At 42.7% G+C, this 23,334-nt stretch overlaps 1 protein-coding gene across 1 annotated transcript in view; it reads right to left on the bottom strand.

Moving 5' to 3' along the window:
- AIDA (axin interactor, dorsalization associated) overlaps nucleotides 1–23,334 on the bottom strand; it is a 56,611-nt gene that overhangs the window by 16,558 nt on the left and 16,719 nt on the right. Inside the window, exons 2-4 of the mRNA XM_074989925.1 lie at nucleotides 21,115–21,184; nucleotides 12,621–12,674; nucleotides 9,018–9,072 (exon numbers count right to left, since the gene is read on the bottom strand). Coding sequence (XP_074846026.1) covers nucleotides 9,018–9,072; nucleotides 12,621–12,674; nucleotides 21,115–21,184 — 179 coding nt within the window. The remainder of the gene's footprint in view (nucleotides 1–9,017; nucleotides 9,073–12,620; nucleotides 12,675–21,114; nucleotides 21,185–23,334) is intronic.

Below are 23,334 nucleotides of genomic sequence, written 5' to 3'. Positions count from 1 at the left end.
TGTGGTGTTCCCAGGAAAAGTAGAATGGCTGGAGGGGAGCATTTTGACTCGTGGATTTTTATTTAAACACCCATACTACTATGCATTTATTGGAGAAGATAAGCTCAAAGTGCACCATCCACCTTAAGTGGAAAATGATATGTTCGTGGCCTTTAGTTCATGCCACACTCCTGAAAGTCAGCTTCTTTCTTATGGTAGGAAGTTGAACTGTATCCAAGGACCAGAGCTGACAACCACAGGCTGCATCCTGGAGCTTTCCATGATATTTTTGTACCCTGGGCCCAAGCTATTAAGTCTCTGAAGATAAGGACTGGAACCTTGAACTCGATTGGACACCCTCTGACACCACTGATGCAGCCATAACCACTTCTGAAACGTCAGGCTGCTGACAGGAAATTAACTCTTGCCTGCAGAGCAACTGATTCAAGCTGGAGTACTGTAATTCATTTTCTCTCAAGCTGACCGTGAGAACAATTCACAGCATCTACTTGGTACAGAATAGAGCTACCCTTGTTCCCCATGGTTCAGCTTTCCTAAGCAAATCATGCTGTGTTACGCTCTCTCCCCTGCCTCTCATTTAACATTCAATTTCAGTTTAGGGCCTTGGTCCTAATTTTCAAGGCAATTAACAGATGCAGCCCCAGCTACAACAATGATCAAACTTTGATCTGTGCACCCCATGACAGCTGCACTCTTCCAGGACAATTCAGATCACCAAGATCAGGATGAAGCATGAGCACCCCGCTATGAGAAGAACCTGTGAACCCTAAGTCTGCCCCTATTTATGAAGTGGTCCAAAGCTGCTGTCTTTCAGAAAGGCTCTCTTCTGGGCCTGGTAGTTCATAGCCCTGGCACCTTTGGGTTTGCTGCATCAGTTCTGAAAGTAAAAAATATTACTTGAGCCATGGCACCTGTTTCATTACAAATTCAGCACTGACTATACGTGATGTTCATAATGAATACCCTTTTTATGTTCAAGTGCAAGTTCTTCCCCACAAAAATTCTATCCCAGTGGCTCCATGATGTCCACTAGAGATTGTGTAAACGCTACTGATTTCAGAGAGGAGGGTCTTAGGTACTGTGACTGTGAGTGGCAGTCTAAAATCTTAGGACAGAACAAGTCTGGCTATTGGGAGCACATCATCATTGCTGACAACAGCTGAACCATTTTAACTGAAATCAACTTTAAAAAAAAATAAATCCACCTGTACCAGACAAATAACATGGAAAAATTCAGCCCCAAGGGCTTAAAGTTAACAAAATTATAAAGCAAAACAAAAAGTCTAATGTTGGAAAACCATTAGGCTGTCTTTACTACAGACATCACCACCTATGTCACCTGTGTTGAAAATATCCATCAACTTTTCTTGATTAGGACCAGTGTGAGGAAAATTCCCTTAACACTCAGAAAAGATCTAAATGAGAAATAAATGTATTATCCTTCCTTTTCCAATGCAAAAGCCTGATGACTGTTTAGCATAGAAGAATATGGCTCCCACTCCATTGCAAGTACTTCTTATAGTCATTAACACAGCCATGACACATGAAAGCCTTGGTACAAACTCGCAAATCCATGTACATTACAGACCACAACACATAAAAATCTTTCGCTTACAATTTTTGCAATACAAAAGAACTTCATTCATCTACAACACTTGCATATAGAAAAAGACTGACACATTCTCCACTTCCTAGTTTGCATTTACATAATAGAGGAGTGTAGTGAAGGCTTGTATTACAAAGACTTCATTATTTTTACCAAATGTACTGCAGAATGGTTTTAGTAAGGTTATTATAAAGTATCCAATGAAAACGAGAGTTAAGTAAGCAAAAGTAGCTTCTATGACATATCAGCCTCTTTTTGGAGTCTGATCACTCACTCACCAGTTTAAAAATGTAACCAACCATTTACAACCAGTTTCTCAGTCACTGATATAAATGAGTGAGGTTCTTCTGCAAGGATTCATATTTGCCAGGAAATCTTGTTAAATGGGAGAGTCTAAGATCGCTGGGGACTTGCCCATTTGAAAACTGGGACTAGTATTGTTCCAGCCTATTTAAGGATGCCTGGCATCAAACTATTCAAACCCCCGAACATTTTATTTTCAATACTAATAGCACAGAACATTTTAAAAACATTGTACACCTAAGCATAAATCCAGAATGAAGTTTTGTAGTAAAAGAAGTTTTGCAAAGCCCAGTACAGTAAACTTTTACATCCAGCAGCCCTGGGATGTTGCTGTACATTCAAACATTCTGGATGATAGAGAGATATACCTAGCAAGGCATAACACTAAAGAAAAGCACGATTAGATGTTGAAAAAAAAAACAAATAAAAATGTATGCTGAGTACTTTACTTACCAACAACAGTAGCATTGTACACTGTAAAACTTCTACTGCACTTATTTGCATTTACTTTCACTGTACTGAACTTATGGAAAATATATTTAAAATTTACTTGTGGTTAAAATGCCAGTTATCAGAGTTCAGGATGATAGAATACCACATATGAGTTTACTGTAACTGGTGAGTACTCATGTTCAACGGAATGAATAATTTGGACTTTGTGTATTTAATCTCAGACTCAAATCACTTCATGCATTATCTGCCTCGGTGATCTCTTTCTCCATCATTACAGTAGCTGAGTCCTCAAACACCCATCCTTGTCTGAGAGAATTAGTCCAGCACTTCACAAAAACAAATGAAGCAGTTCTGTAGCACCTTAAAGGCTCACAATTTTATGAGATCATGGCTATGTCTACACTAGCCAAAAACTTCAAAATGGCCTTTTGCATGGCCATTTCAAAGTTTACTAATGAAGCGCTGAAATACATATTCAGCGCCTCATTAGCATGCGGGCGGCCACGGCACTTCGAAAGTGACGTGGCTCACTGCCGCGCAGCTCGTCCAGACAGGGCTCCTTTTTGAAAGGACCCCGGCTACTTCCAAGTCCCCTTATTCCCATGAGCAGATGGGAATAAGAGGACTTTGAAGTAGGAGGGGTCCTTTCGAAAACGAGCCCCGTCTCGATGAGCCGTGTCAATTTCGAAGTGCCGCAGCCGCCCACATGCTAATGAGGCGCTGAATATGTATTTTGGCGCTTCATTAGTAAACTTTGAAATGGCCATGCAAAAGGCCATTTTGAAGTTTTTGGCTAGTGTAGACACGGCCAATGAGCTCACCTCCTTGTGAGCAAACTTAGTACCACCACTTTGCAGATAAGGAACTCCGGCAACGAAATTAAGAGATCTCCCCTTAGCCCCACAGGGAATCTATCACAGGCTGGGAAGTGTACCTAGATCTCTGGAGCTTCACTCCAGTTCCTTAATCCTTTAAAAGTCAATAAGAGAAATTTAGCTCTTGCTTTTTGAAAGGAAAGCAGATGTTTAATAACACACAAATATTACAAAGAGTTTGGGTGAGAAAGAGAAAAAAAATCATCAATTCCAAATTTCCCTGCAGTGCTGGAAAACATAGCTTAGAATCAATGTGTATGAGACAGTGAAATTGAAACCATCAAAGTTTAGTAATTGCAAGAGTGGGCACACCATCAAGACAGAAAGAAACTAGAACAGACTTATATTAAACCAGTATCAGTAAACATGTTTACACTTAGTTTTTCATTTGTCAAGTACAAACAGCATTGTATTATACTCTGTTTTCAGAGAGAAACAGAATGGTTACTATGAATACATAACAATGAAAGAATTACTCAGTCATTTGCCTCTGTTGCCACTGGAGGATAGACAAAAGTTATGACATAAATAAAAATATATCTGAGAGGATCACAACTGCAGATACTGTAAAGTACTATGCTATAACTGTAAAATACAAGTAAAATAAACAAACCAAACATGAGAAACAGCATATGTCTCCACACACAAAATGTATGTCAATTTAGTATCTTAAACATGTTTCTCATGACAAAACAAACAAGCTTTTAAAAAAAAAAAAAGCTACCACAACGTCTGTCTTTAAATTAAGTGACTTCTGTTCTACCTTTCAGCTGAGATTCTTATCCAATATTGCTCCAATGATTTGAGTTAAATGAATTTATATCCACTAAGAACTGCAGTATCCAATACATTAGCCACATGCAGCAAATAGGACACTGTGTTGCTGCAAATACGCGGCTGGCCAACCCTCAGCTCTCGAGACACATGTGGCTCTTGGAGCCTTTAGACGTGGTTCCTCCTTGGAGCCTTTAAATGCAGCTCTGCCGAGTCGCTGACACTGAATAATAATGGGGAGACTGGGGGTCCCTGGCTCTGGGGGAGGGCATTTATTAAGGGGTCAGGGACTGGGAGTGCCTGACTCCAGGGGAGCCTGGCTCTGAAGGAATGAGGAGGGAATTTATTTAGATAATTATTTAATAATATAACGTGGCAAATATCGAAAGACAACTACAAGTATGGCAATCTTTGAATTCCTATTGGACACGGCTGCACTAAGAACTATGTCACACACTCACTAATGGTGGAATTTTTGAAAGCATCCAAGGAAGTTGGTGCTTGTATTCCTAACTTTAATAGGTGATTTTGAAAATTCCATTATACATCTTATACACAGAATTCTTTTGGACCATTGTAGACTGCCGAGGAGGGGATTTTCAAAGACATTCAGTGTGGGCCTAACTTCTTAAAGCTATGTACGTTTGAAAGTCTCACTAGAGGTCCATGCTTACAATCAAATGTAGAATTAAGTGTCTTAAAAGAAATTAAATATTATGGAGTCTTTTAAAAGACAGTATAACAGAGGCTTAATTGAAATGCATACCCCAAATTTAAGAAAAACAGAACCAAAAAAGCGCCACTTGGCTAAACAAAGTAGTAAGAGACGAAAAAGAACTGTTTAAAAAGTTGAAGTTAAATCCTAGTGAGGAAAACAGAAAGAAGCATAAACTCTGCCAAATGTATTAAAAATAAAATTAAGGTGACCAAAAAAACAAGCTAGCCAAAGACTCAAAGTAATAACAAATATTTAAGTACACCAGAAGCAGAAAGGCAGCTAACTAACCAATGAGGCCAACGAATGATTAATATGCTGGAAGAGCACTCAAGGATAATAAGGTCATTGTGGAGCAACTAAATTACTTCTGTGCACAGGTCTTCACGGCTAAAGTGAGAGGGAGTGCCTCAAACCTGAGCCACATTTTTAGGCGACAATTCTGTACAACTGTCCCAGAGGGGTAGTCTGTAGCTTCACAATCAACACTGAGTCCTGTAGCACCTTAAAGATTAACAAATGTATTAGCTAATGAACTTTCGTGGGTAAGTTCCACTTCCTCAGAAAATCTGAGGAAGTAAGTCTTACCCATGAAAGCTCATTACTGGATAGGCGTGTCAGAGCAGGCTTTAGAACAAACTGATAAACTAAACAATACTAAGACAATAGGAGCAGATGGCATTCACCCAAGAGTTCTGAAGGAATTCAAACGTGAAACTGAAGAATTACTAACTGTGGTTTGTAACCTACCCTTTAAATCAGCTTCTGTACTGAATGACTCGAGGACAGCTAACATGATGCCAATTAAAAAAAAAAAAAAAAGGCTCCAGAGGTGATCCTGGCAATCACTGTCCAGTAGTTGCATCTTCACTATCAGGCAAACTAGTTAAAATTATTGTGAAGAACACAAATGTCAGACATGTAGATGAACATAATTTGTAGCAGGAAGTGTCAATATGGTTTTTATAAAGGTAAATCATGCCTCACCAATCTAGTAGAATTTTTTGAGGGGATAATCATGTGAACAACCAGGAAACATGTCTTTGCCCATGAAAGCTTATGCTCCAAAATATCTTTTAGTCTAGAAGGCGCCACAGGACTTGTTGCATGTGAACAAGAGGGATCCAGTGTACTTAGATTTCCATCTAACATGGCTTAACTTAACCGTTACCAGCAAGAGAGAGCTTGGACCCATAGTGGATAGTTCTCTGAAAATATCTACTCAATGTATGGCAGCAGTCATAAATGCAAACAGAACGGTGGGCATCATTAAGAAAAGGATAGAAAAACAAAGTATCATGTTGCCTCTAAATAATAAATCCCTGGTACACCTGCATCTTGAATACTGTGTGCAGATGTAGTTGCCTCACCTCAGAAAAAGATAAAGGAATTAGCAAAGGGCAACATAAATGACTAGGGCATATGGAAAGGCTGCCATGTGAGTAGTAAAAAATAAAACTAGATTAAATTCATGGAGCATAGGTCCATCAACAGTTATTAGCCAGGATGGGCACGGATGGTGTCACTAGCCTCTGTTGTCAAGTCTGGGAACAGGAACGGGGATTGGTTCATTTGTTGATCACCTGTTTTATTCATCCTCTTAGGGGCACCTGGCATTGGCCACCATTGGAAGACAGAACAGTGAGCTAGATGGCTCTTTGCTTTGACCCACTATGGCTGGTCTGATGTTCAGACAATGTTGTAGCAAACAGACTAATGTGTTGATGGCAATAACTTTGTATATTGCTATGCAAACTTAACAGAAATCTGTCCAAATGCACAGTGCCATCTAGAGTCAAATGAACAGCATCATCTGAGGAACTGATCTGTGCGAAGGAAACAGCTTTCCTCATTCATTGCTGTAGGTAAAATGTCAACAGGAAGTTTCTTTTTCCCTAAAGCTTCTCACGTATTCTTCCCAGAATATATTTCCTGGTTTATAGCATACGCTGTAAAGAAAGCTATTAAAATATTAATACACTAAGTTTACAAATTATCTAGCTAACAACAAAAGATTTAAATGGGAAATACTTGCTCTTTATAAAGGCCAGAGGTAGATGTCTGAACGGCCAGGTTACCTTGTTCTAGGAATTCCGGACCACAGGAAGGTCTAGGAAATGGCAGAGGAAGGTGACAGAAGACAGGACATGGTTCTTGGGCGATAATGTTTGAGAAAACTCAGACTACGATTTCTTTACACCAGGGGTGGGGAATATTTTTTTTTGGTTTGGGGCTCACTGGCCCACAGAAAAATCAGTCAGGGGCCACAGAAAAATCAGAAGCAAAAAAAACCAAACAAAAAACCCCAAAACTCTCACTGATGTGGCCCCAACTGAAACACCTCACTCCCCTCATGCTCCAGAGCCATGGGCATGTGGTGGCAAGGGAACGGATATTCAAAGCTTTCCCCAGGTCAAAGTAACTCTTCCGGGGGCCCAGGGCAGGACCAAAAATGGACAGGGAGGGTTCAAAGTTCAGTGGGCAGGAGGAGCTGCCAAACAGTAGTTGTGGGGTCCGGGCAGGAGGGAGAATACAGAAGCAGACTGAAATTGTTTCGGGTCTGGGTGAAAGGGATAGTGCAGGAACAGATTGAAGGTGGGGTTCTCGGGAGGTGGGAGGGTGCAAGAGCAGGCTGGGTGTGAGGGAGTACAGGAACAGGGTGGGTGGGCATCTTACCACCTCTGCTGCTCTCTCCCCCTATTTCCCAGCGGGGGGGAATGGCAGTTGGAGAAAACCTCCTTGGAGAGGCTTTTTTCCGCAGCATACCCCTCTGCTCTGACTGGCCAGAATTCTGATATCTTAGCAGACTCACCAGACAGCCATATCACAGTGTAGCACCTCTGCTTAGTCTCTTGTCAATGACATCACTTGATGATGATAAACTACAGGTATGTTCACTGGGAGATATGACCTATTGGCATGTTGAGTATGTGGACTAGTATTGCTAGTTTTGACTCTTTGGGGAAAACAAACGTGTATTTGCAAGGGCAAGGTTAGAAAGGCCACAGCACAGAACGAGCTCAAATCAGCTAGAGACAAAGCGTAACAAGAAGTTACTCTATAAATATATTAGAAGCAAGAGGAAGGACTGAGTAGGTCCACTGCTCAGTGAGGAGAGAGAAACAATATCAGGAAACTTGGAAATGGCAGAGGTGCTTAATGACTTCTCCCCCATCTGTGTATAAAGATAATTCTGTTCTTTACTATAGTTACAATGTGTCTGATACTGAAGATAGACTTCCTGACCTGAACTTAGCAGGATCGCCTCTGGAGTCTTAATTAAAAAAAAAGAAAAAGGGGAAAAAAAAAAAAAATCAGCATTATATTAGGTAACCCTCCAATCAATTAGTACAGAGGCTGATTTTGTTCTGCAACTTCACGCCTGAGCTCCTTCAAAATTCTTGGGTAAAAATCATCAAGTCCTGGTATCTTATTACAGTTTAATTGATCGATTTATTCCAAAAATCTCTTTAACTGACACTTTAATCTAAAACAGTTCCCCTGACTGGCCACAAAAAGGAATGTTTCAGGTGTGGGAATCTCCCTCATGGCCTCTGCAGAGAAGACCCATATAAAGAATTAATTTAGCTTGTCTGCCATACACTTGTCTTTCTAGAGTGATCTTTTAGTGTCTCTATCTTCCAATAACCCCAATGACTGTGGTGTACTTTTAAAAAAAAAATGTGGATAGAATTTGAAGGGCAACTAGCAAAAGATAAAACAAATGTTTTGGGTTGCTTAACTAGACTTTTACACTTGACTTGCCAGAATTTATCTTCCTTCTATTTTCCTAAGTAGGATTTGACATCACAGTACCATCAGCATGTTGGGTAACAGCTGATTTGGTATCAGGGTATATTCTGAATCACTTCCTGAGGCCCAGTGTCCTTGGCAGGGATCTTACAATTCAAATACAGTACTGTTCAAAAAGGTATATGCAGGCTACAGATTCAATTAAACAGTGTAGAATTTTTAAAATACTTGTATATTTTATACTGTATGGATTCTGATGTGCTATAAAAACCTACTAGTGACCCTAAAGAGCACTGTCCATTCAAGAAGGAACACATTAATAGACTATGAAGTGCACAGACATCCACACTTAAAATCTTCCAGCACTACACTAAAGCTTGATTATTAAAGAATGCATGTGGTAGCAAACATTTGGAGGAACAACACTAACAGCGTTGCTGTCTACCCACATTTAGGCCAGTCAGCATTACTGTGGCTATCAGACTTTCCACTGTAATTATAAAAATCATCCATTTAAAACGTAGGATACATTACTTACTTGGTTCTAGCTTCTTCAGATCCTCCAGCTTAAATTCCTCCTGTGACTGTGTGGACTAGGAGGTTACAAAGGAAGATAAGATTAGGTTTCATTATCTCTTTTGCTATTGCTCTCTCAGAATGGGTATACAGGGCTATTCCAGCTTTTGTCCATATGTTCAGAGCCAATTCTGCTATGGGGTCTCTATGTAGGAGCGTTTTTAGAACAAACCAATGTTATTTTTATGATCCTGAAAAGAAGAAGTTTACTATGAATCTAGAAAGGAGACATTTTCAACACAAGCCAGTTAGACTCATTTACACTTTCAAACATGAGTGTTAAGACAGCATGGGAAGTCTGTCCTAAATTCTCCAAGCTTTAGTTATCCTGAAGCAAGGATCAGCTCTAACCTTAGGCACTGTAGCTCAGTTGGGGTTTGATCTTGAACTGTATTGAGTGCTCCTACATGTACTTACAATTCCACTAACCGCAGGGGGAATGGAAAAAATACTCAACATCTTGTCAAAGGGCCCCCTCAGAATGCTAGGTCACCTGCTGTTCAAGTTTCCACAAGACCAAAGGGGACCCAGGTTTAAGGACCTCCTTGTTGCTGTGCAAGTGTCAACAGCAGTGGGGCATATCAAAGGACAGACTACAGGACAGACATACATGGCAGTAGAATGGAGAGACTGATCAAGCTAATCACCTCCTGACAGGATGCCACAATGTAATTTTAGTGTATGTGTGGCTTTCCCAAAATTAGGCAGATGAAAAAATCCTATGATCCTGACCTGGAAGAGTATGAAATCCCTGTGTCACTGCCCAGAAAAGTGTGACTTGCTTGGCATATGCTGTAGCTAGGGAAAAGAGGCGTCAGGAAAGACCAGCTTTTGGAGGCTGGAGGACAGCATTATAAACCAACTAAAATTAATTTTGTTTAAAGGGGCTTCAAATTTCATGTTGGTGCAGCAGTTAGTGACAGGTAGAATCCTCTGAAAGAAGGCTATAGAGCTAAAGCTAGCAGAGATGATCATTTCTCTCAGACTATTTATGCTCTGAGTTTGGCCACAGTGAAGTTTCAGGCACTTGCCATTCAGGTCTCACTCTACATTTAACCTGATATGGGTCACCAGAGAGTGGGTTGGCTGGTGAACACTTGATCTGGGGGAAGGGGCAGTTTTTGTTCAAAGACTTATGACTAGGTTAAAAAAAAATAAAGACAAGCCAACCAAGACCCAAGTTCCTGCATAATGCAAACCATGCCAAACAATTCAGCCCCTGCCCAGGCTGCTTCTGACTCTGACTAGCATTAAAATGTCTTCCTTTAATGCTCAGGTGAGCGGTTACAAAGACGACACACTGGAACTGTGGTAAGCTGCAGAGAAACATGAAAGAGCTGATGATGCAGGTCATAAACAGCAGCCATCACCACTGTAAACCCCATTCCAAGCTGAAATGACACAGCTTTGGGATTGTCCTTGCTATTTTTCTTCCACTGTAAGGGATTTGCTCCCAGAGATAATAGGTGGCTTGCAATTTGTGCTGTGTTCCTCACGCCTCTTTGGCCAGCTGCAGTTTGGGGTGAGACAAGCAGCTTCTGAATTCACCCATCCGTCCTGCTGCAATGGCTGCTGGGGGAAAGGATCTGCACTTGTACAGCAGGAGACTCAGCTGCTGAACAGTTTATCCACTGGAAGGTCAGAAAGCGAGAGTGGTTTGATACCCCTTCACCCTCTGATCCCTGCAGCTACAAAGAAGTGAAATGTCAGTTCTGTTCCCACTTAGCTCTTCAGTCAGTGGAGGAAATGGAGACTACTTAAGACTTTTCAATCAATCAATCTCAAAGCACTGGAGCAGTGAGTAGGTACTATCCTCAGTTTACAAACTAAAACTGAGGAACAGAGAGGTTCAGGTCACACAAAGACAATGGAGAACTGGGAACAAAACCCATAGCTCCTGACTGAGTCTTTGGACCTGCCTCTTCCACAATGGGTAGAGATGTCATCTCTCTTGGATAGCAATACAGTTAGCCTCCTCTGTTGATTAGATAGCTAAGACACTTTCCAGACCTTCAGCCACCTTAAAAAGCACATTATATTAACACAGGAAAAATAAAATCAAAACCTTGCTGTCTTAAACACATAATATACACAAATCATGTTTAAAAAGTCACAAAAAGCTAGCAGAGCTTCTATTTTAAAAGTTTAAAAGCAAAATTTCTCTGCTATAATATTGACAAAGCCCAGAGCTACTTCACTGGCTAGATTCAGTTTGAGGAATTTCTTCGGCCCTAAATCATATTTAGCACGCACAGTCCCTAAATCATGATCAAGTTCAGTGCCTACCTCTATTTTCTGTAACTGTCATTATGACTTACTGTTTTCAAAGCAGCCAGGATAATAGAAGGGGATTTTAAATAATTTGCTCATTAGCTACTGAAAAGCATGAGAAGTTAAGGACTGTAAGCTACAGTCGAAACATTAAATTGACTTCTACACAACTTTGTTCAGTGTGTGGGGACTGATTACCCTTAATAGCGATCATTCTTGTTTAGGTGAGCAATGGAAGAAATAAAACCTACATGACTGCTCAGTGCTTTAATTCACTTTCTATCAACACTCTCTCTCTCATTTTTGGAAGCCCCCTTCACTTTTTTTTTTTTTTTTTTCTTTTTAAAGTTAACTCTCTTCTCTCCACTTCCAGGTATTTGTATTGCACGCACATGAGGCAACTAGTGAGGACTTGAATTTATGTGGAGTGAAAATTGCTCAAGTGCTTCCCTGAGGCCTAGCAGACACAGTGGAAAAAGCTAGGCTTGTGTAAAGTTCACTCAGGAGCTATTTTTACTCTGGTCTGTACAGCCTCTGCACAAGCCACCAGTATTGACCTCTTCTGTGAAAGGAACAGGAAACAGTAAGGCTGCAGTTTTGTACCCATTTAAGCCTCAGTGTACACAATCCTCTTAAAGCATTCAGAGGCTTTCAAGCAACTACCTCATGGTGGAAGCCCCAGCACTCAGAGGCTGTTTACACACTTGCATTCCTCTTTCAAAAGAGGCATGCAGATGAGGAAATTGAAAATGCAAATGAGGTGCATATTTATGTATCTGGTGCCTTATTTGCATATTCTCCTTTTGAAAGAGCTTTTTGGGGAGAAGGGTTCTTTTGAAGATGGGGTTTACTTTCTAAAGAGCCACTTCTACACTGCTTTTCTTCTTTTGAAAGAATATGCAAATGGGACATCAGATATGTAAACTTGCACCTCATTTGCATTTTCAATTTCCCTCACTTGCATGCCTCTTTCAAAAGAGGAATGCAAGTGTAGACACAGCCAAAGAGATCACTAACTGACAGCTAGAAATCATGTCTGCATCTGGAAAGCCTTGTACATTGCCTGCTTCCACACTTGGTCTTACTGAAACTTAACAGAGTGGAATAGAAACATTTAACATTAGAAGCAGAAATCAACTTTCCATTAGAAATATTAGAACATTAGAAGCACAAATCAGCTCTCCTTGTGGACTAATCTTCCCACGAACTTAACCATCATTCAGTTTAAATAAAAAAAAAAAAACACAACATCACAGTAGGAAATGGCAGGGGAATATTCAAAGGACTGCCATACCTGCAAAGCTGCACTCCGCAGTTCCAGGCATGTTGCAATTTTAGCTATGGTTTTCTGTGAGGAAGAGAAGGAAATTACTTTGTTTTTCAATTAAATCTGCATACAACTACATTCAAGGGAACAGCCCCCTTCTAGGGAACATCCCCTTTCTACATACTAACCAACCATTTTTCATCCCCTAATTTGACTGCACAAGAATATCAAAAGATTTAATAACATTTTTTAATAGAGACATAATATATACAAGCCAGAGCGATGGTGCAACGGACAATATTACATAAACATTAGCAACTGAGCTCCCTCTACACAGCTCATCGGAACAAATGTGCCAACACTGAATAAACTGCAGACTGGGGCACTGCCTCCCACATTATAAATTGCTTATAAATCTTATGATTACTCTGGGAGTTGGATGGAGGGGGACGAAACACACCTGAGAATAAGATCAATTACAGTGAGAATTTGAAAGTACAGGTTTTCATTTGCTCTTCCAGGAGAAATTCATTGATCACCACTCTCAGTTACAAAACTAACCAAGGACCTGATTCAGAGAGGTATAGTATCACCGTTCCATGGGAGATGTGAATGTTCAGACTCTTTCAGAAGCAGGCCCTATTATTGTACCTTTGTTTGTATTTTCCTCTGTGTCTTGTGGGAAAGAACAGAAAAGGATTCAACAACAAAAATAACTTACTGGACCATAATTATCATAACTAGCGTAATTAAGAAATAGCAGTCCATATGAATTTGAAATAAGTCTCATAAAGCTTTTTAGGGTACTTAAATGCTGTGCAAGGGGTTAATTTTACCCAAATAGGAGAGAGAACTCTTCAGTTACTTTGCCATTGAAAAAGAGTATGTTGTAATTTCTCCCTTCATGTACAGAAGTGAGGTGAGATGTTGCTGCGAGATAACCACAGTTGGAATTCCTTGCAGACCTCAGTTCATGCAGGTGTGAAGAACTAGGGCAAGAGACACCATCAGCAAAAAGGAGTCTTTCAATACATTTCTCACAAAGACCATTCCAAGTGGACTGCTAGAGAAACAGGCATTAGAAGGCTTACAAACAATGATGCAAATAATCTCCAGTGGTACCAGATAAAAGTTTTTAGGAAGGATGAAGCTTCCACTCAGGTGGGCACTAAATTAGTGCTCATTAGAAGCATTTTTCAAGCAATGGCTGCAGTTTTGAAAGTCAAAAGTATTATTCAGTACCTAGAAGAGAATGGTTGTGGTAATGAGGGGGACAAACTAATTCACAATAGGTTAACAAAACGCAAACAGAAAAGTGCAATATGCCAATAAAACAAAAATGGTGAGTATGATAAAGTTATGCAGAAAAGCAATATAATTGTTGCTAGAGCTTCCCAGGTGAAAATTCAATAAATGCATCTGTTACTGCCCAGTTCAGAAAAAGTTTGGACTCATGATACAGCAGTTCCATGACCTAAAATGAGAAAAGAGGTAATGGGGTGATCTAAAACTGGGTCTAACAGAATTTTGGTCAATTACCAAATCATTCAGGTCAGCCAAAGTGATCCTGCCTTCTTGGTTTTTAACACTACCTCATGACATGCTGCTAATCGAGGCATAGCTTCCCAGTAGTTTGTACTAGGTTCTATTCTATACAACACAAGTTTTAAACCATACTTCACACTGCAATACCTGAGCACCATCCAGCAGTGCACTGAACAATATGCCTAACACAGCAGTTCACAAACTCTTGAAGGTCGTCCCTCCAGCCTCCCAAGCTGCAGCTCCGCTCCTGGCTCTCAGGTAGGTGGATGGAGTAAGAGGCACATATGTGGGGGTGAGGCTGGGAGCAGAGACATAACAAGAGGCTGAACCCGGTGATGGGAAGGTGCACGTGGGGGAAACAGAGCTGTAGCCAGGCTGTGATGTGGGCCAACAGCCAGGCCTGTGGCCACGTGTGAAGCAGCACTGAGGTTGGAGGCAAGACCCAGCCTGGAACCATGAGGTGGGGTCATGGCTGGGAAGGTTGAATTGCACTCCCTCCCTGAACCCCATGGGGGCTGGCCTGGGCCCTGCCCTCTCCCTGCTCCACAGCATTCCCAGGAGACGCCTCCCCGTCCCACACACATTTTGAGGATCTCGGCCTAACAGTCACCTGACGGTTCCCTTCTGCACTGGAGCATGTACAATGAAGTGTTGTGTTTCAGGTGTTCTGTTTATAACATATATACCAACATGTTACTATGTGTTTATATTAGAGAAGGCAAAATTCAAAAAAGAATGCCTTGTACTTCCACCAGAAGTTAGGGAGGTTTGTGAACTCTTAAGGGAATTCACTCCACAGTCTTGGGCTGGCCTCTAAGAAAAGGTCTGTCTCTATTGCGCTTTAATATATCTGCCTCATGTTAGAGGATAAACAGCCAGGAAAACTATGCTAGTCTGCACTCAACCAATACGCATTAGAAAGCACATACCTTTTCCTTCAGAATATATCTGAATGCTTTAAAGTTAAAAAGACTGAGGACAGGTTTCACACATTCAATTTAATGCATGGCCTAGTCCCACCATCAGGATTGGGAATAGGGATGTAAAATCCTGATTAATTAACCAGTTAAATCTCAGCATTTAACCATTAACAGATTAATAACCAGGGCAGGGAGGTGGCTGGGGAAGGACATAAGCCAGCCAGGCTGTGGTTGCTCCAGCCTGGCATGGAGTAGGAGGAGTGATCTCTAGTGCAGCCAAAGCAGGCCCCATCCACAGCAGCGCTGTGGACAGGGGTGCTCCATGCAGGCGGGAGCATCCCCAGTCCCTGGAAGCACCGTGGACAGGGGTGCTCCAGGCAGGCCAGAGCAGCTCCTGCCCATGACAGGAAGGCACTCCAGCACAGACACAGACCTCCAGCTCAGGCTGCTGCAAACGGGTGTCTCCGGTTGCATTGCAGTGCCTCCCACCTGCGGCAAGCCCACAGAGCAGGAGCAACTCCCTGCCCATGGTGGAGGGAGGCTGCTCCAGCCCATGCTGGTTAGCCATAAGGCTTGCTAGTTAACGTCGCTGACATCCCTAATGGGGGGCTTGGTATTGCTATAGATGCAGCATGCTCAGTGCCCAGAAGGTAACGTGTTATCCTCGCTGGTCAGTGGAGCAGCACAACTAGAAGCTGTTTGTTGTTGAAAAGAACAGGAAAGATGATGTCCACAAATGTTGGACATCCTGGCATGGGGAGACATGAAGTGATGGAGAAAAACAGAGGACTCAGAACTGTGCTAGGGAGGCAGCATCTCTACAGTTCAAATGCCATTGTAATATTAGTGCAAACACTGCTCTTTGAAAAGCCTGGGGGTGTGAGTGGGTAGCGGAGAGCATGACAAGTGAGTGCTAAGTAAAAATGGAACAGATTCCCCATTTCTTATTCTAGAGACTGAGTGCCAGCAATTAGCAAGAGGCTCAAGTACACTAACTCTCCAGTGCTGTGTGACAGACAAGACACGTAAACAAAACTCACCTTCTGCTCTTCTATGGTCTCTCACACATGCAGTATGGAGCCTGAGATTTAAATAAGGTCTTTAAAAATGCTCATTAATTCCACCCCCACCCCCAGTATGCTTAGCAGCCCCATCTTGAAGTAAGATTCTTACAGCTGCCTGTACTAACCTGCTAACTCCTTGAAGTGGGGCCGATGAAACTTTGCAAAGTGTGTCTTTTGGCTCTTGGGAATTGAAAAAAATGACAGCACAACACTAGGAACAGAGTAACTTTAGAGAGATTTGGAGTTTAAAAGAGAGAAGCACAGGTTTTACATGGAATTTACTGGTTTATGGCAAGATACCAGCAGCCATTATTCATAACTATTTTTAAGGGACCACACCCAACCCGAAAGTAAAAAATGCAGCTAAACACTATCGTTTTCAGCTGCAACTATCCCATGCACGGGCTCCTTCTACAGCAATGAAAACATTTAGTATTTTATTACCAGAACAGAAGCTGCAAGAAGCTCTGCTAATTAGAGCTGTTAATGACCCAGTTTTAATGTAAACTAGTGTTTATAAGGGGGGGGAAAAGTCAGTTGATCTGGCAGTCAAGGCTTCTATATTGTGTGAATAATGACTGTGCTAACTGTAATGCAGTTTGAGATGTTTGCATAGAGAGCCTAACTGAAGTTTTTAAGAAGGACCCAAGTTGTTAGCACACTAGTAGCTTAATGAGGCAAGCTAAAATTATGCAGCTGTGAAAGTGTTTCAGCAAGTTACCATGACAAAAAAAGCAAGATTTTTCAATACTGCATAAAGCCAAGTATAATTTTTTTAAAAAGGCTCTTGCAAGCACTTTTTACTCAGAGACTTGAAAGGTCACATGCATTGTGTGGAGATCTGGGTGAAACCAACTAACACCCTGTTCAGGAGGTCAGGCTGAGAGATGTCCAAAACTAAAGATGATCAGCTAAGGTTATAAACTCTGCTTGCTCACTATGGATAGGTCTTTGCTGCAAAGCAAGGCATGATCTTAACACAGGTTACATCTGATCTGAAGAAGTGGGTCTGTCCCACGAAAGCTCAACACCAAATCCTTTTGTTAGTCTCTAAAGTGCTACATTGCTGCTGCTTTGTTTTGTTGGAGTACAGACTAACATGGGTACCTCTCTGTTACAGTTCAACAGGTTACATAATTAGCTAGCCACCATTAAAATAGCAGTGAAAACACTGCAACTCTGCTCTTAACTCAGGTTAGCAGATCAAATACAATCCCCTAAAAAGGCTTTAACTCAAGCTGCTATGCTAATCCAAGATAAAAGCAAAGCTGCAGTGTCTTCATTGCTATTTAACTTGGGTTGCCACCCCCTGCCCTTTTTTGTTTTGTTCTTTTGCAATTTGGATATACAGTAAAGTAGAAATCCAAGAAAATCAGATGAAAACTAACCTGCATAGGGCATTTTAAAGACTAACAAAATGATTTATTCTATGATGAGCTGTCATGGGATAGACCCACTTCATCAGATCAGATATGATGAAGTGGGCCTGTCCCACGAAAGCTCATAACCGAATAAACCATTTTGTTAGTCTTTAACTGCTACATGACTGCTGTTTTGTTTTGTTAGAATACAGACTAACAAGGCTACCTCTCTATTACTATTCTGCATCGGTCATGGATGTTATGGAACATTCACCTCCTGTCAATTCATGCAAGGCAGGGAATAACAACTGACAAAATCATTGCCAAAAAAAAAAAAAAAAAAAAAAAAAAAAAACATAACAAAAGCTGTCATCTAGGTGCACGATGGGCTTAGACTGTTTAAGGAGAAGGATTTTGTCAATCAACTGCAAGGTGACAAAACTAGATAACAGTGAAAGGTTCACATGGGATACACAGAGCTCTTCTGTATTCACACCATAACTAATAGTTATCACAAGAGAGATGGTAACAGCAGTTTCTTTCACACAAAAAGATTAAAGTAAATTTCTTAAATGTCAGAAGTACTGTTGCATTAATTGTAAACTCTTGTTACTCTAATTGCTAGCTAGCTAATTACATTTTAGTAATTGTAGTTGGATATATTTGCATAATGTCCATGATTATACATAAAAGAACCATTGCACATTAAATGTGATGCTAAGAAACAAATTTTAGTCCCAGTCTTATCCCTTCTGTAGAGATGTCAAATTAAAAATTTCCCCTGGCAGAGGGGACTTCTCAAATGGTGCAGGAACTGATTTTAACCAGCTGTGCACCACTGTCTCCTTAGCAGAGGGTATGTATCAGAGAAGGGGAGAGGATGCAATGGAAGCAAACACAACCTTCCTTATAACAATTCCCATCTGGTGTTATGATCCTTCAGGGATCAACATTAGTAGTTGGAGCAGTTTTAAGCTCTCGCTAACCGGGGTTCCCTCTAGAATAAAGTCCATGGGTAGAATAAATTTTGTTATGTTCACCAAGGCATACGGGGATGCGCACCACCAGTAGAAATACATGGTGTCTGTGGGTGCTCTGCTAATCAACTGGAAGGTACTTTGAATCTCTCCAGGGTGGCTACCCAAGTGCCCAGCTTACAGAGATCACTAGCTCTAAGCTATACTGAGACTGAAGCCATAGCAGAGCAAGAAACTGGGAGTTGTAACTGGCCCATTGACAAATATTCTTTGCTATCAAGTAGAATTTGGTACCAGAGGGAATCTGAGACAGAGTTAATTTACCTGAATCCAATCTCCCTGAAGTGAGAATATATGTGATTTATCTTCAGAAAAAGTGGGAAGTGGCTGTTTTTAATAGTATCTAAAATACATGGTAGTATAGAGTAGGGGAAATGGGTGTTTTCTGGCACCTTTATGTAGGTAAACCAGCAGACCTCCCTATCCCAAAAACAATTTTTTCCCCCATATGTTTTACCAACACAGTTAAGGTCTTGTCTTCCCATTTTGCTTCTCTCTATGTGGAGCTGGAGCACAAGCAGGTTAGTCACAGATACCAAAGAAGTTAGCTGAATGGGGTGTGACATTTAGTCACACGGTTTACATCACTGCTTATTGTATGCATGTATTCAACTCAGCTGCTTAACCAACAACTGGAAGAGGACATCTGTTAAAAATTCAAATTTACCCACTGAAATTGAGGTCAGAGAAAGCTCCTAATACATATTTGGGTTACCAGGGCGAGACCTCATACAACAGGGTAGACTCAGCCTAACATCCCTGGTATTTAAAAGGCTAAAAAACCAAAAAGCTTTTTGGCATTTATGTAAAGTGGGAAAAGGCACATATCTTACCGTGACAGGTGATGGACTCACTCAGTGGGGAGAATCCTTTTATCTAAATGATATTTCCCAAAATGAGGCCTGACTTTCATTATGCACCATGAGAATAAGGAAATCAGCCCCACCACTTGAAAAGCAGGGAAACCCAACAGCAGCTTTTCAGCTCAGTCTGTAACTTGTGCGAGGGAACAGGGGGAGACTTCCAACTTTGGAAGCAACATTTCAATCCCACTGCATATCACATCAAAACAGCAGCTGCCCTGCTTTTCTTGATATGGGGGTTACAGTCCTGCCCTCATCTCTAAGTTTGGGGGAAACAGCCCCAGTTTCTGGACATGCAGCCCTGAGCTTCTCCCTAGGTTCTTACCCAGACTCCCCATGGAAGTGGCCTTCCCCTCCCAATCACACACTTACCCTTATTTGGGGCAAGAAACTATCCACAAAGTTCCAGAAGCGCAATTTTTGAAACAGTGAAGCTCACGTTGATATGAAATTGAGATTGAGATTAACACCACTTCCAAAACCAGCCAACCACACCTTTCAACGCTACTTCCAGGATACTAAATACACTTGACTAAAACTGGTTCTCAGTGTTGAGAAAGCCTGCTGTAGTTTCCCTTTTTAACAAACCTCTTTCCAGAACTAAACTAACATGATGTTGATGAAATACAAACCACACACACACACACGCCTGCTGGGGCGGTGGGGAAAGGACCCATTTGCACAGGGTCCCAGAGGTTCAAAACAGTGTGGGGCTCCTGGCTGCTGCTGCTGCTCCTGTGTTAATGGAGGCAGCAGCTGGGAGTCCTGAGTCCTTTAATCACAGCTGAAATACCACACGGCATGCTCCAGGCAACTGTAAAGGGTGGGGAAGAGGTGGAAGGGGCTGCAGTGGGGTACCTTCCAGGCAGTGCTGAGAGCTAGCTGGCCCCTCTGCCCAAGGCCTTGCCTACCCCTTCCAGGAGCACTGAGCCTCCTCCTACCCCTTGCTCAGTGGCCCAAACAAATCTGTTGTCCTCCCAGCAGATGCAATATAACCTTATTCTACTGAAAGACAGCAAAGAATGAAGACCCTAGAACAGCAGTTCTCAACCGCAGGTCCTGGGACCCTTGGGTTCTGCTAAGCAGGGCCATCATTGACTTGCCCATGGGACTGAATCCCAAGGCCCCAAGCCCAGCTATCTAGAGCTGAAGCCTGAGCAACTTAGCTTCACAGGGCCACTGGTAGTGTGAAGCCCTGTGCAATTGTCCTTACTACTCACTAACACTGGTCCATGTTTTTGTATGCAGAGAAATGGTTGTAGTGGCACAAATGGGCTGTGGAGTTTGTATAGCATGTTGGAAAAGGCTCAGAAAGAAAGAGGTTAGGAACCCCTGTTCTAGAAAACTTTGGCAGTCCTCCTTCTCATGAGGTGTTGTATGTTAATTTAGCATGCTCCCCACACACTAGACAAATATGCAGTTCAAGACATTTTACATTTGGACTTTACACTCTTGAATTAAATATGTGCCAAAGTTCTGCAAGTAAGTTATCAAAAGGTCACCCAAAAAGAAAAAAAACTCCAGTTATGCAGGATTCTGGCCAGATTCTAACACGTGAACACTGCACATCAGAATAGCTGTCACATCTCATGATAAACATTTCAGCAATGCTGTTCTCTGTTTTCACAGTACTTTAAAATTGCAAGGGAGAAGAAAAACAGGGCTCAGTCCTCTAACCAAGCGGGGGGGCAGCATCATGCCCCCATGGAGTGAATGAATAGTAACATGTACCTTTTGATCTTCTGTGAAGTCTAAGTTGTTGTGCTGAGACTGGGCCTCTTTCTGTAGATGTCTTGCTAATCTGGATGGAGAAAGAGGGGAAAAGTATTTAAGTATTTTCTGCAGATTGGGAAGAACATACTGAATCCCATGGGTGCAGTCTTTGGAAAAATATGTTGGCTAGAAGTTTTGTCAACTGCTGTGATTGCATATTCCCGTATAAAACCCCTTAGACTGAACAAGATATTGATGAAAACATGATCACGCCAGACAGTTAAACCAGACTTGCAGATGAGCTACAAAAGGGAAGAGTGGGATTGCATCTGTTTATGATGTGTAAGGACAATCTAAAAAACTCTCTAATGTGAAAACCAAGCACAACAGTTATTTAAAAACACGGGTCTTGTTATCCAGGAGAATTCTTTAATGACTGGAAAATGCCTGAAATTAAAGCATCACAAGAATCTAAGTAACATTTTTAGACTAACTATAACAGCTATTTAACTACAATGACAGACACTCTGGAGCAGAGATGTCTGTTGAAGATATGAGATACCAACTCCCCCAGCTAAGATGACAAAGACACAAGAGGGCTTCCAGAAAAAAGCAGATTCTCCGTTCCTAGGAGATTTAAAGTAAAATTAAGCAAACACATTCAAGAACTCATTCCGAGACTCAGGTCTACTATATGCTGTCCAGTGTATCTGTCTGTCAGTGCTAAGTTTGTTCAAGAACTCCTCTTAAACCTTAAGAGCTATGACCACAAAATTTGTTATGCAGTCTCCTCTAACCCTAACTTGAACCAAGGTTGGGATTTGGTTGTGCCTGAAAAGTGGGAAATGCCTGAAATCTCAGGATTTCCCAGCACATGGAAAGGGACAAGCACCGACAGGAGGGATCACGACTTCAGAGTCACCGCTGATGGCAGCGAGTGCAGGGAACAGCAACACAGCACAGCGATCACTCAGGGCAGCTGCTACAGGAAAACAGTGGCCATGTGGAGATGGGGCTCTTCACCCTGGCAGGAGAATTGAGCATCTGTACACCCCAAACTCCCCCACCCTTGGTGCTCGGACACAGCATCATGCAGGGGGAGTCTGCTGTCCTCCTGCAACTAGCTTCTCCCTCCCCATCCCAGTCCCCAAAGACACTGTGGCCATGAACACCAGCTGTGCTCCCCCACAAGTTCATGCTGGGGCTGGGAAAACAGCTGCCGCCCTAGGCCCAGTCTCCAACCTCCCCAAAGCCACCCTCCCCAGGGCTAGCCCTGGCCCCCCTGCTGCCACTATGCCAGGCCTGGGGAAAAAAGCTGCAGCTCCATCCCCAGCCCTCACCACTGCTGCTGTGCCAGGGCCAGGAGAACAGTCAGGGTCATGGCCCTGGCTCTGGCCATAGCCCTTCTGGAGCCACTGTGCCAGGGCCAGAGGAAAAAAAAACCATGACCCCCTTCCTCCCCACTGCTGCTGTGGTGGAGCCAGAGAAAGACGTCCTGGCCCCCCAGAACCACTGTGCTGGAGTCACAGAAAAGAGCTGTGGTCCCAGCCCTGACCCTGCCCTCCCTCCTCCCCACTGCTGCTGTGTTGGGCTGGGGAAAAAAGTCATGCCTCCCCCACCCACTGCCCTGGAGCTGGGGAAAAAGCCATGCCCTCACCCCCACTGCACTGCGGCAAAAAGCCCCACCTCTTTGCCACTGTGCCAGGGCCAGGGAAAGAGCTACGTGCATGGTGTCCCCCCACAGCCAATCTCACTGGGGCTAGAGAACTTAACCACAGCCACTGCTCCCACACCACCCATCTTGCTAGGACCGGGGAAAGGTGCAGCAACTCCAGAACACCCTCCCCCCACCCCGAGTTCATGCTGGGTCAGAGGATGGGCCTCCCTCCCCGAAAAAGGAGCTCACACCCAGACTTCCCAGAGTACAGGAAGGTGCCTTCCCTACCAGGAGCTCTGGCAGGAGCTGCAGACGACAGCCCAGCCCTCCCCCTGGAGACACTGGGGCCAGGAACCACAACCCGACCCCTCAGAGGAAATGCCAGGTCAGTGTAGTGCAGCACTGCCCCCTTAAGTCTAGAGGCTTCCTAACCCCATCATAAGCCCCCTGCTTTGCTACCACCCACCCCTTGCCCTGACCCCACCCACCATACACCAAACCCTCTGGCCTCAGCCCCCACCCACTGCCCTTACTCCACCACCTTCCACCCACTGCCCTGACCCTCCCACACACCAAAGCCT

The sequence above is a fragment of the Carettochelys insculpta genome, chromosome 3 (genome assembly GCF_033958435.1).
Source record: "Carettochelys insculpta isolate YL-2023 chromosome 3, ASM3395843v1, whole genome shotgun sequence".
Taxonomy (NCBI): Eukaryota; Metazoa; Chordata; order Testudines; family Carettochelyidae; genus Carettochelys; species Carettochelys insculpta.
This window is presented reverse-complemented; position numbering and strand designations above follow the sequence as displayed.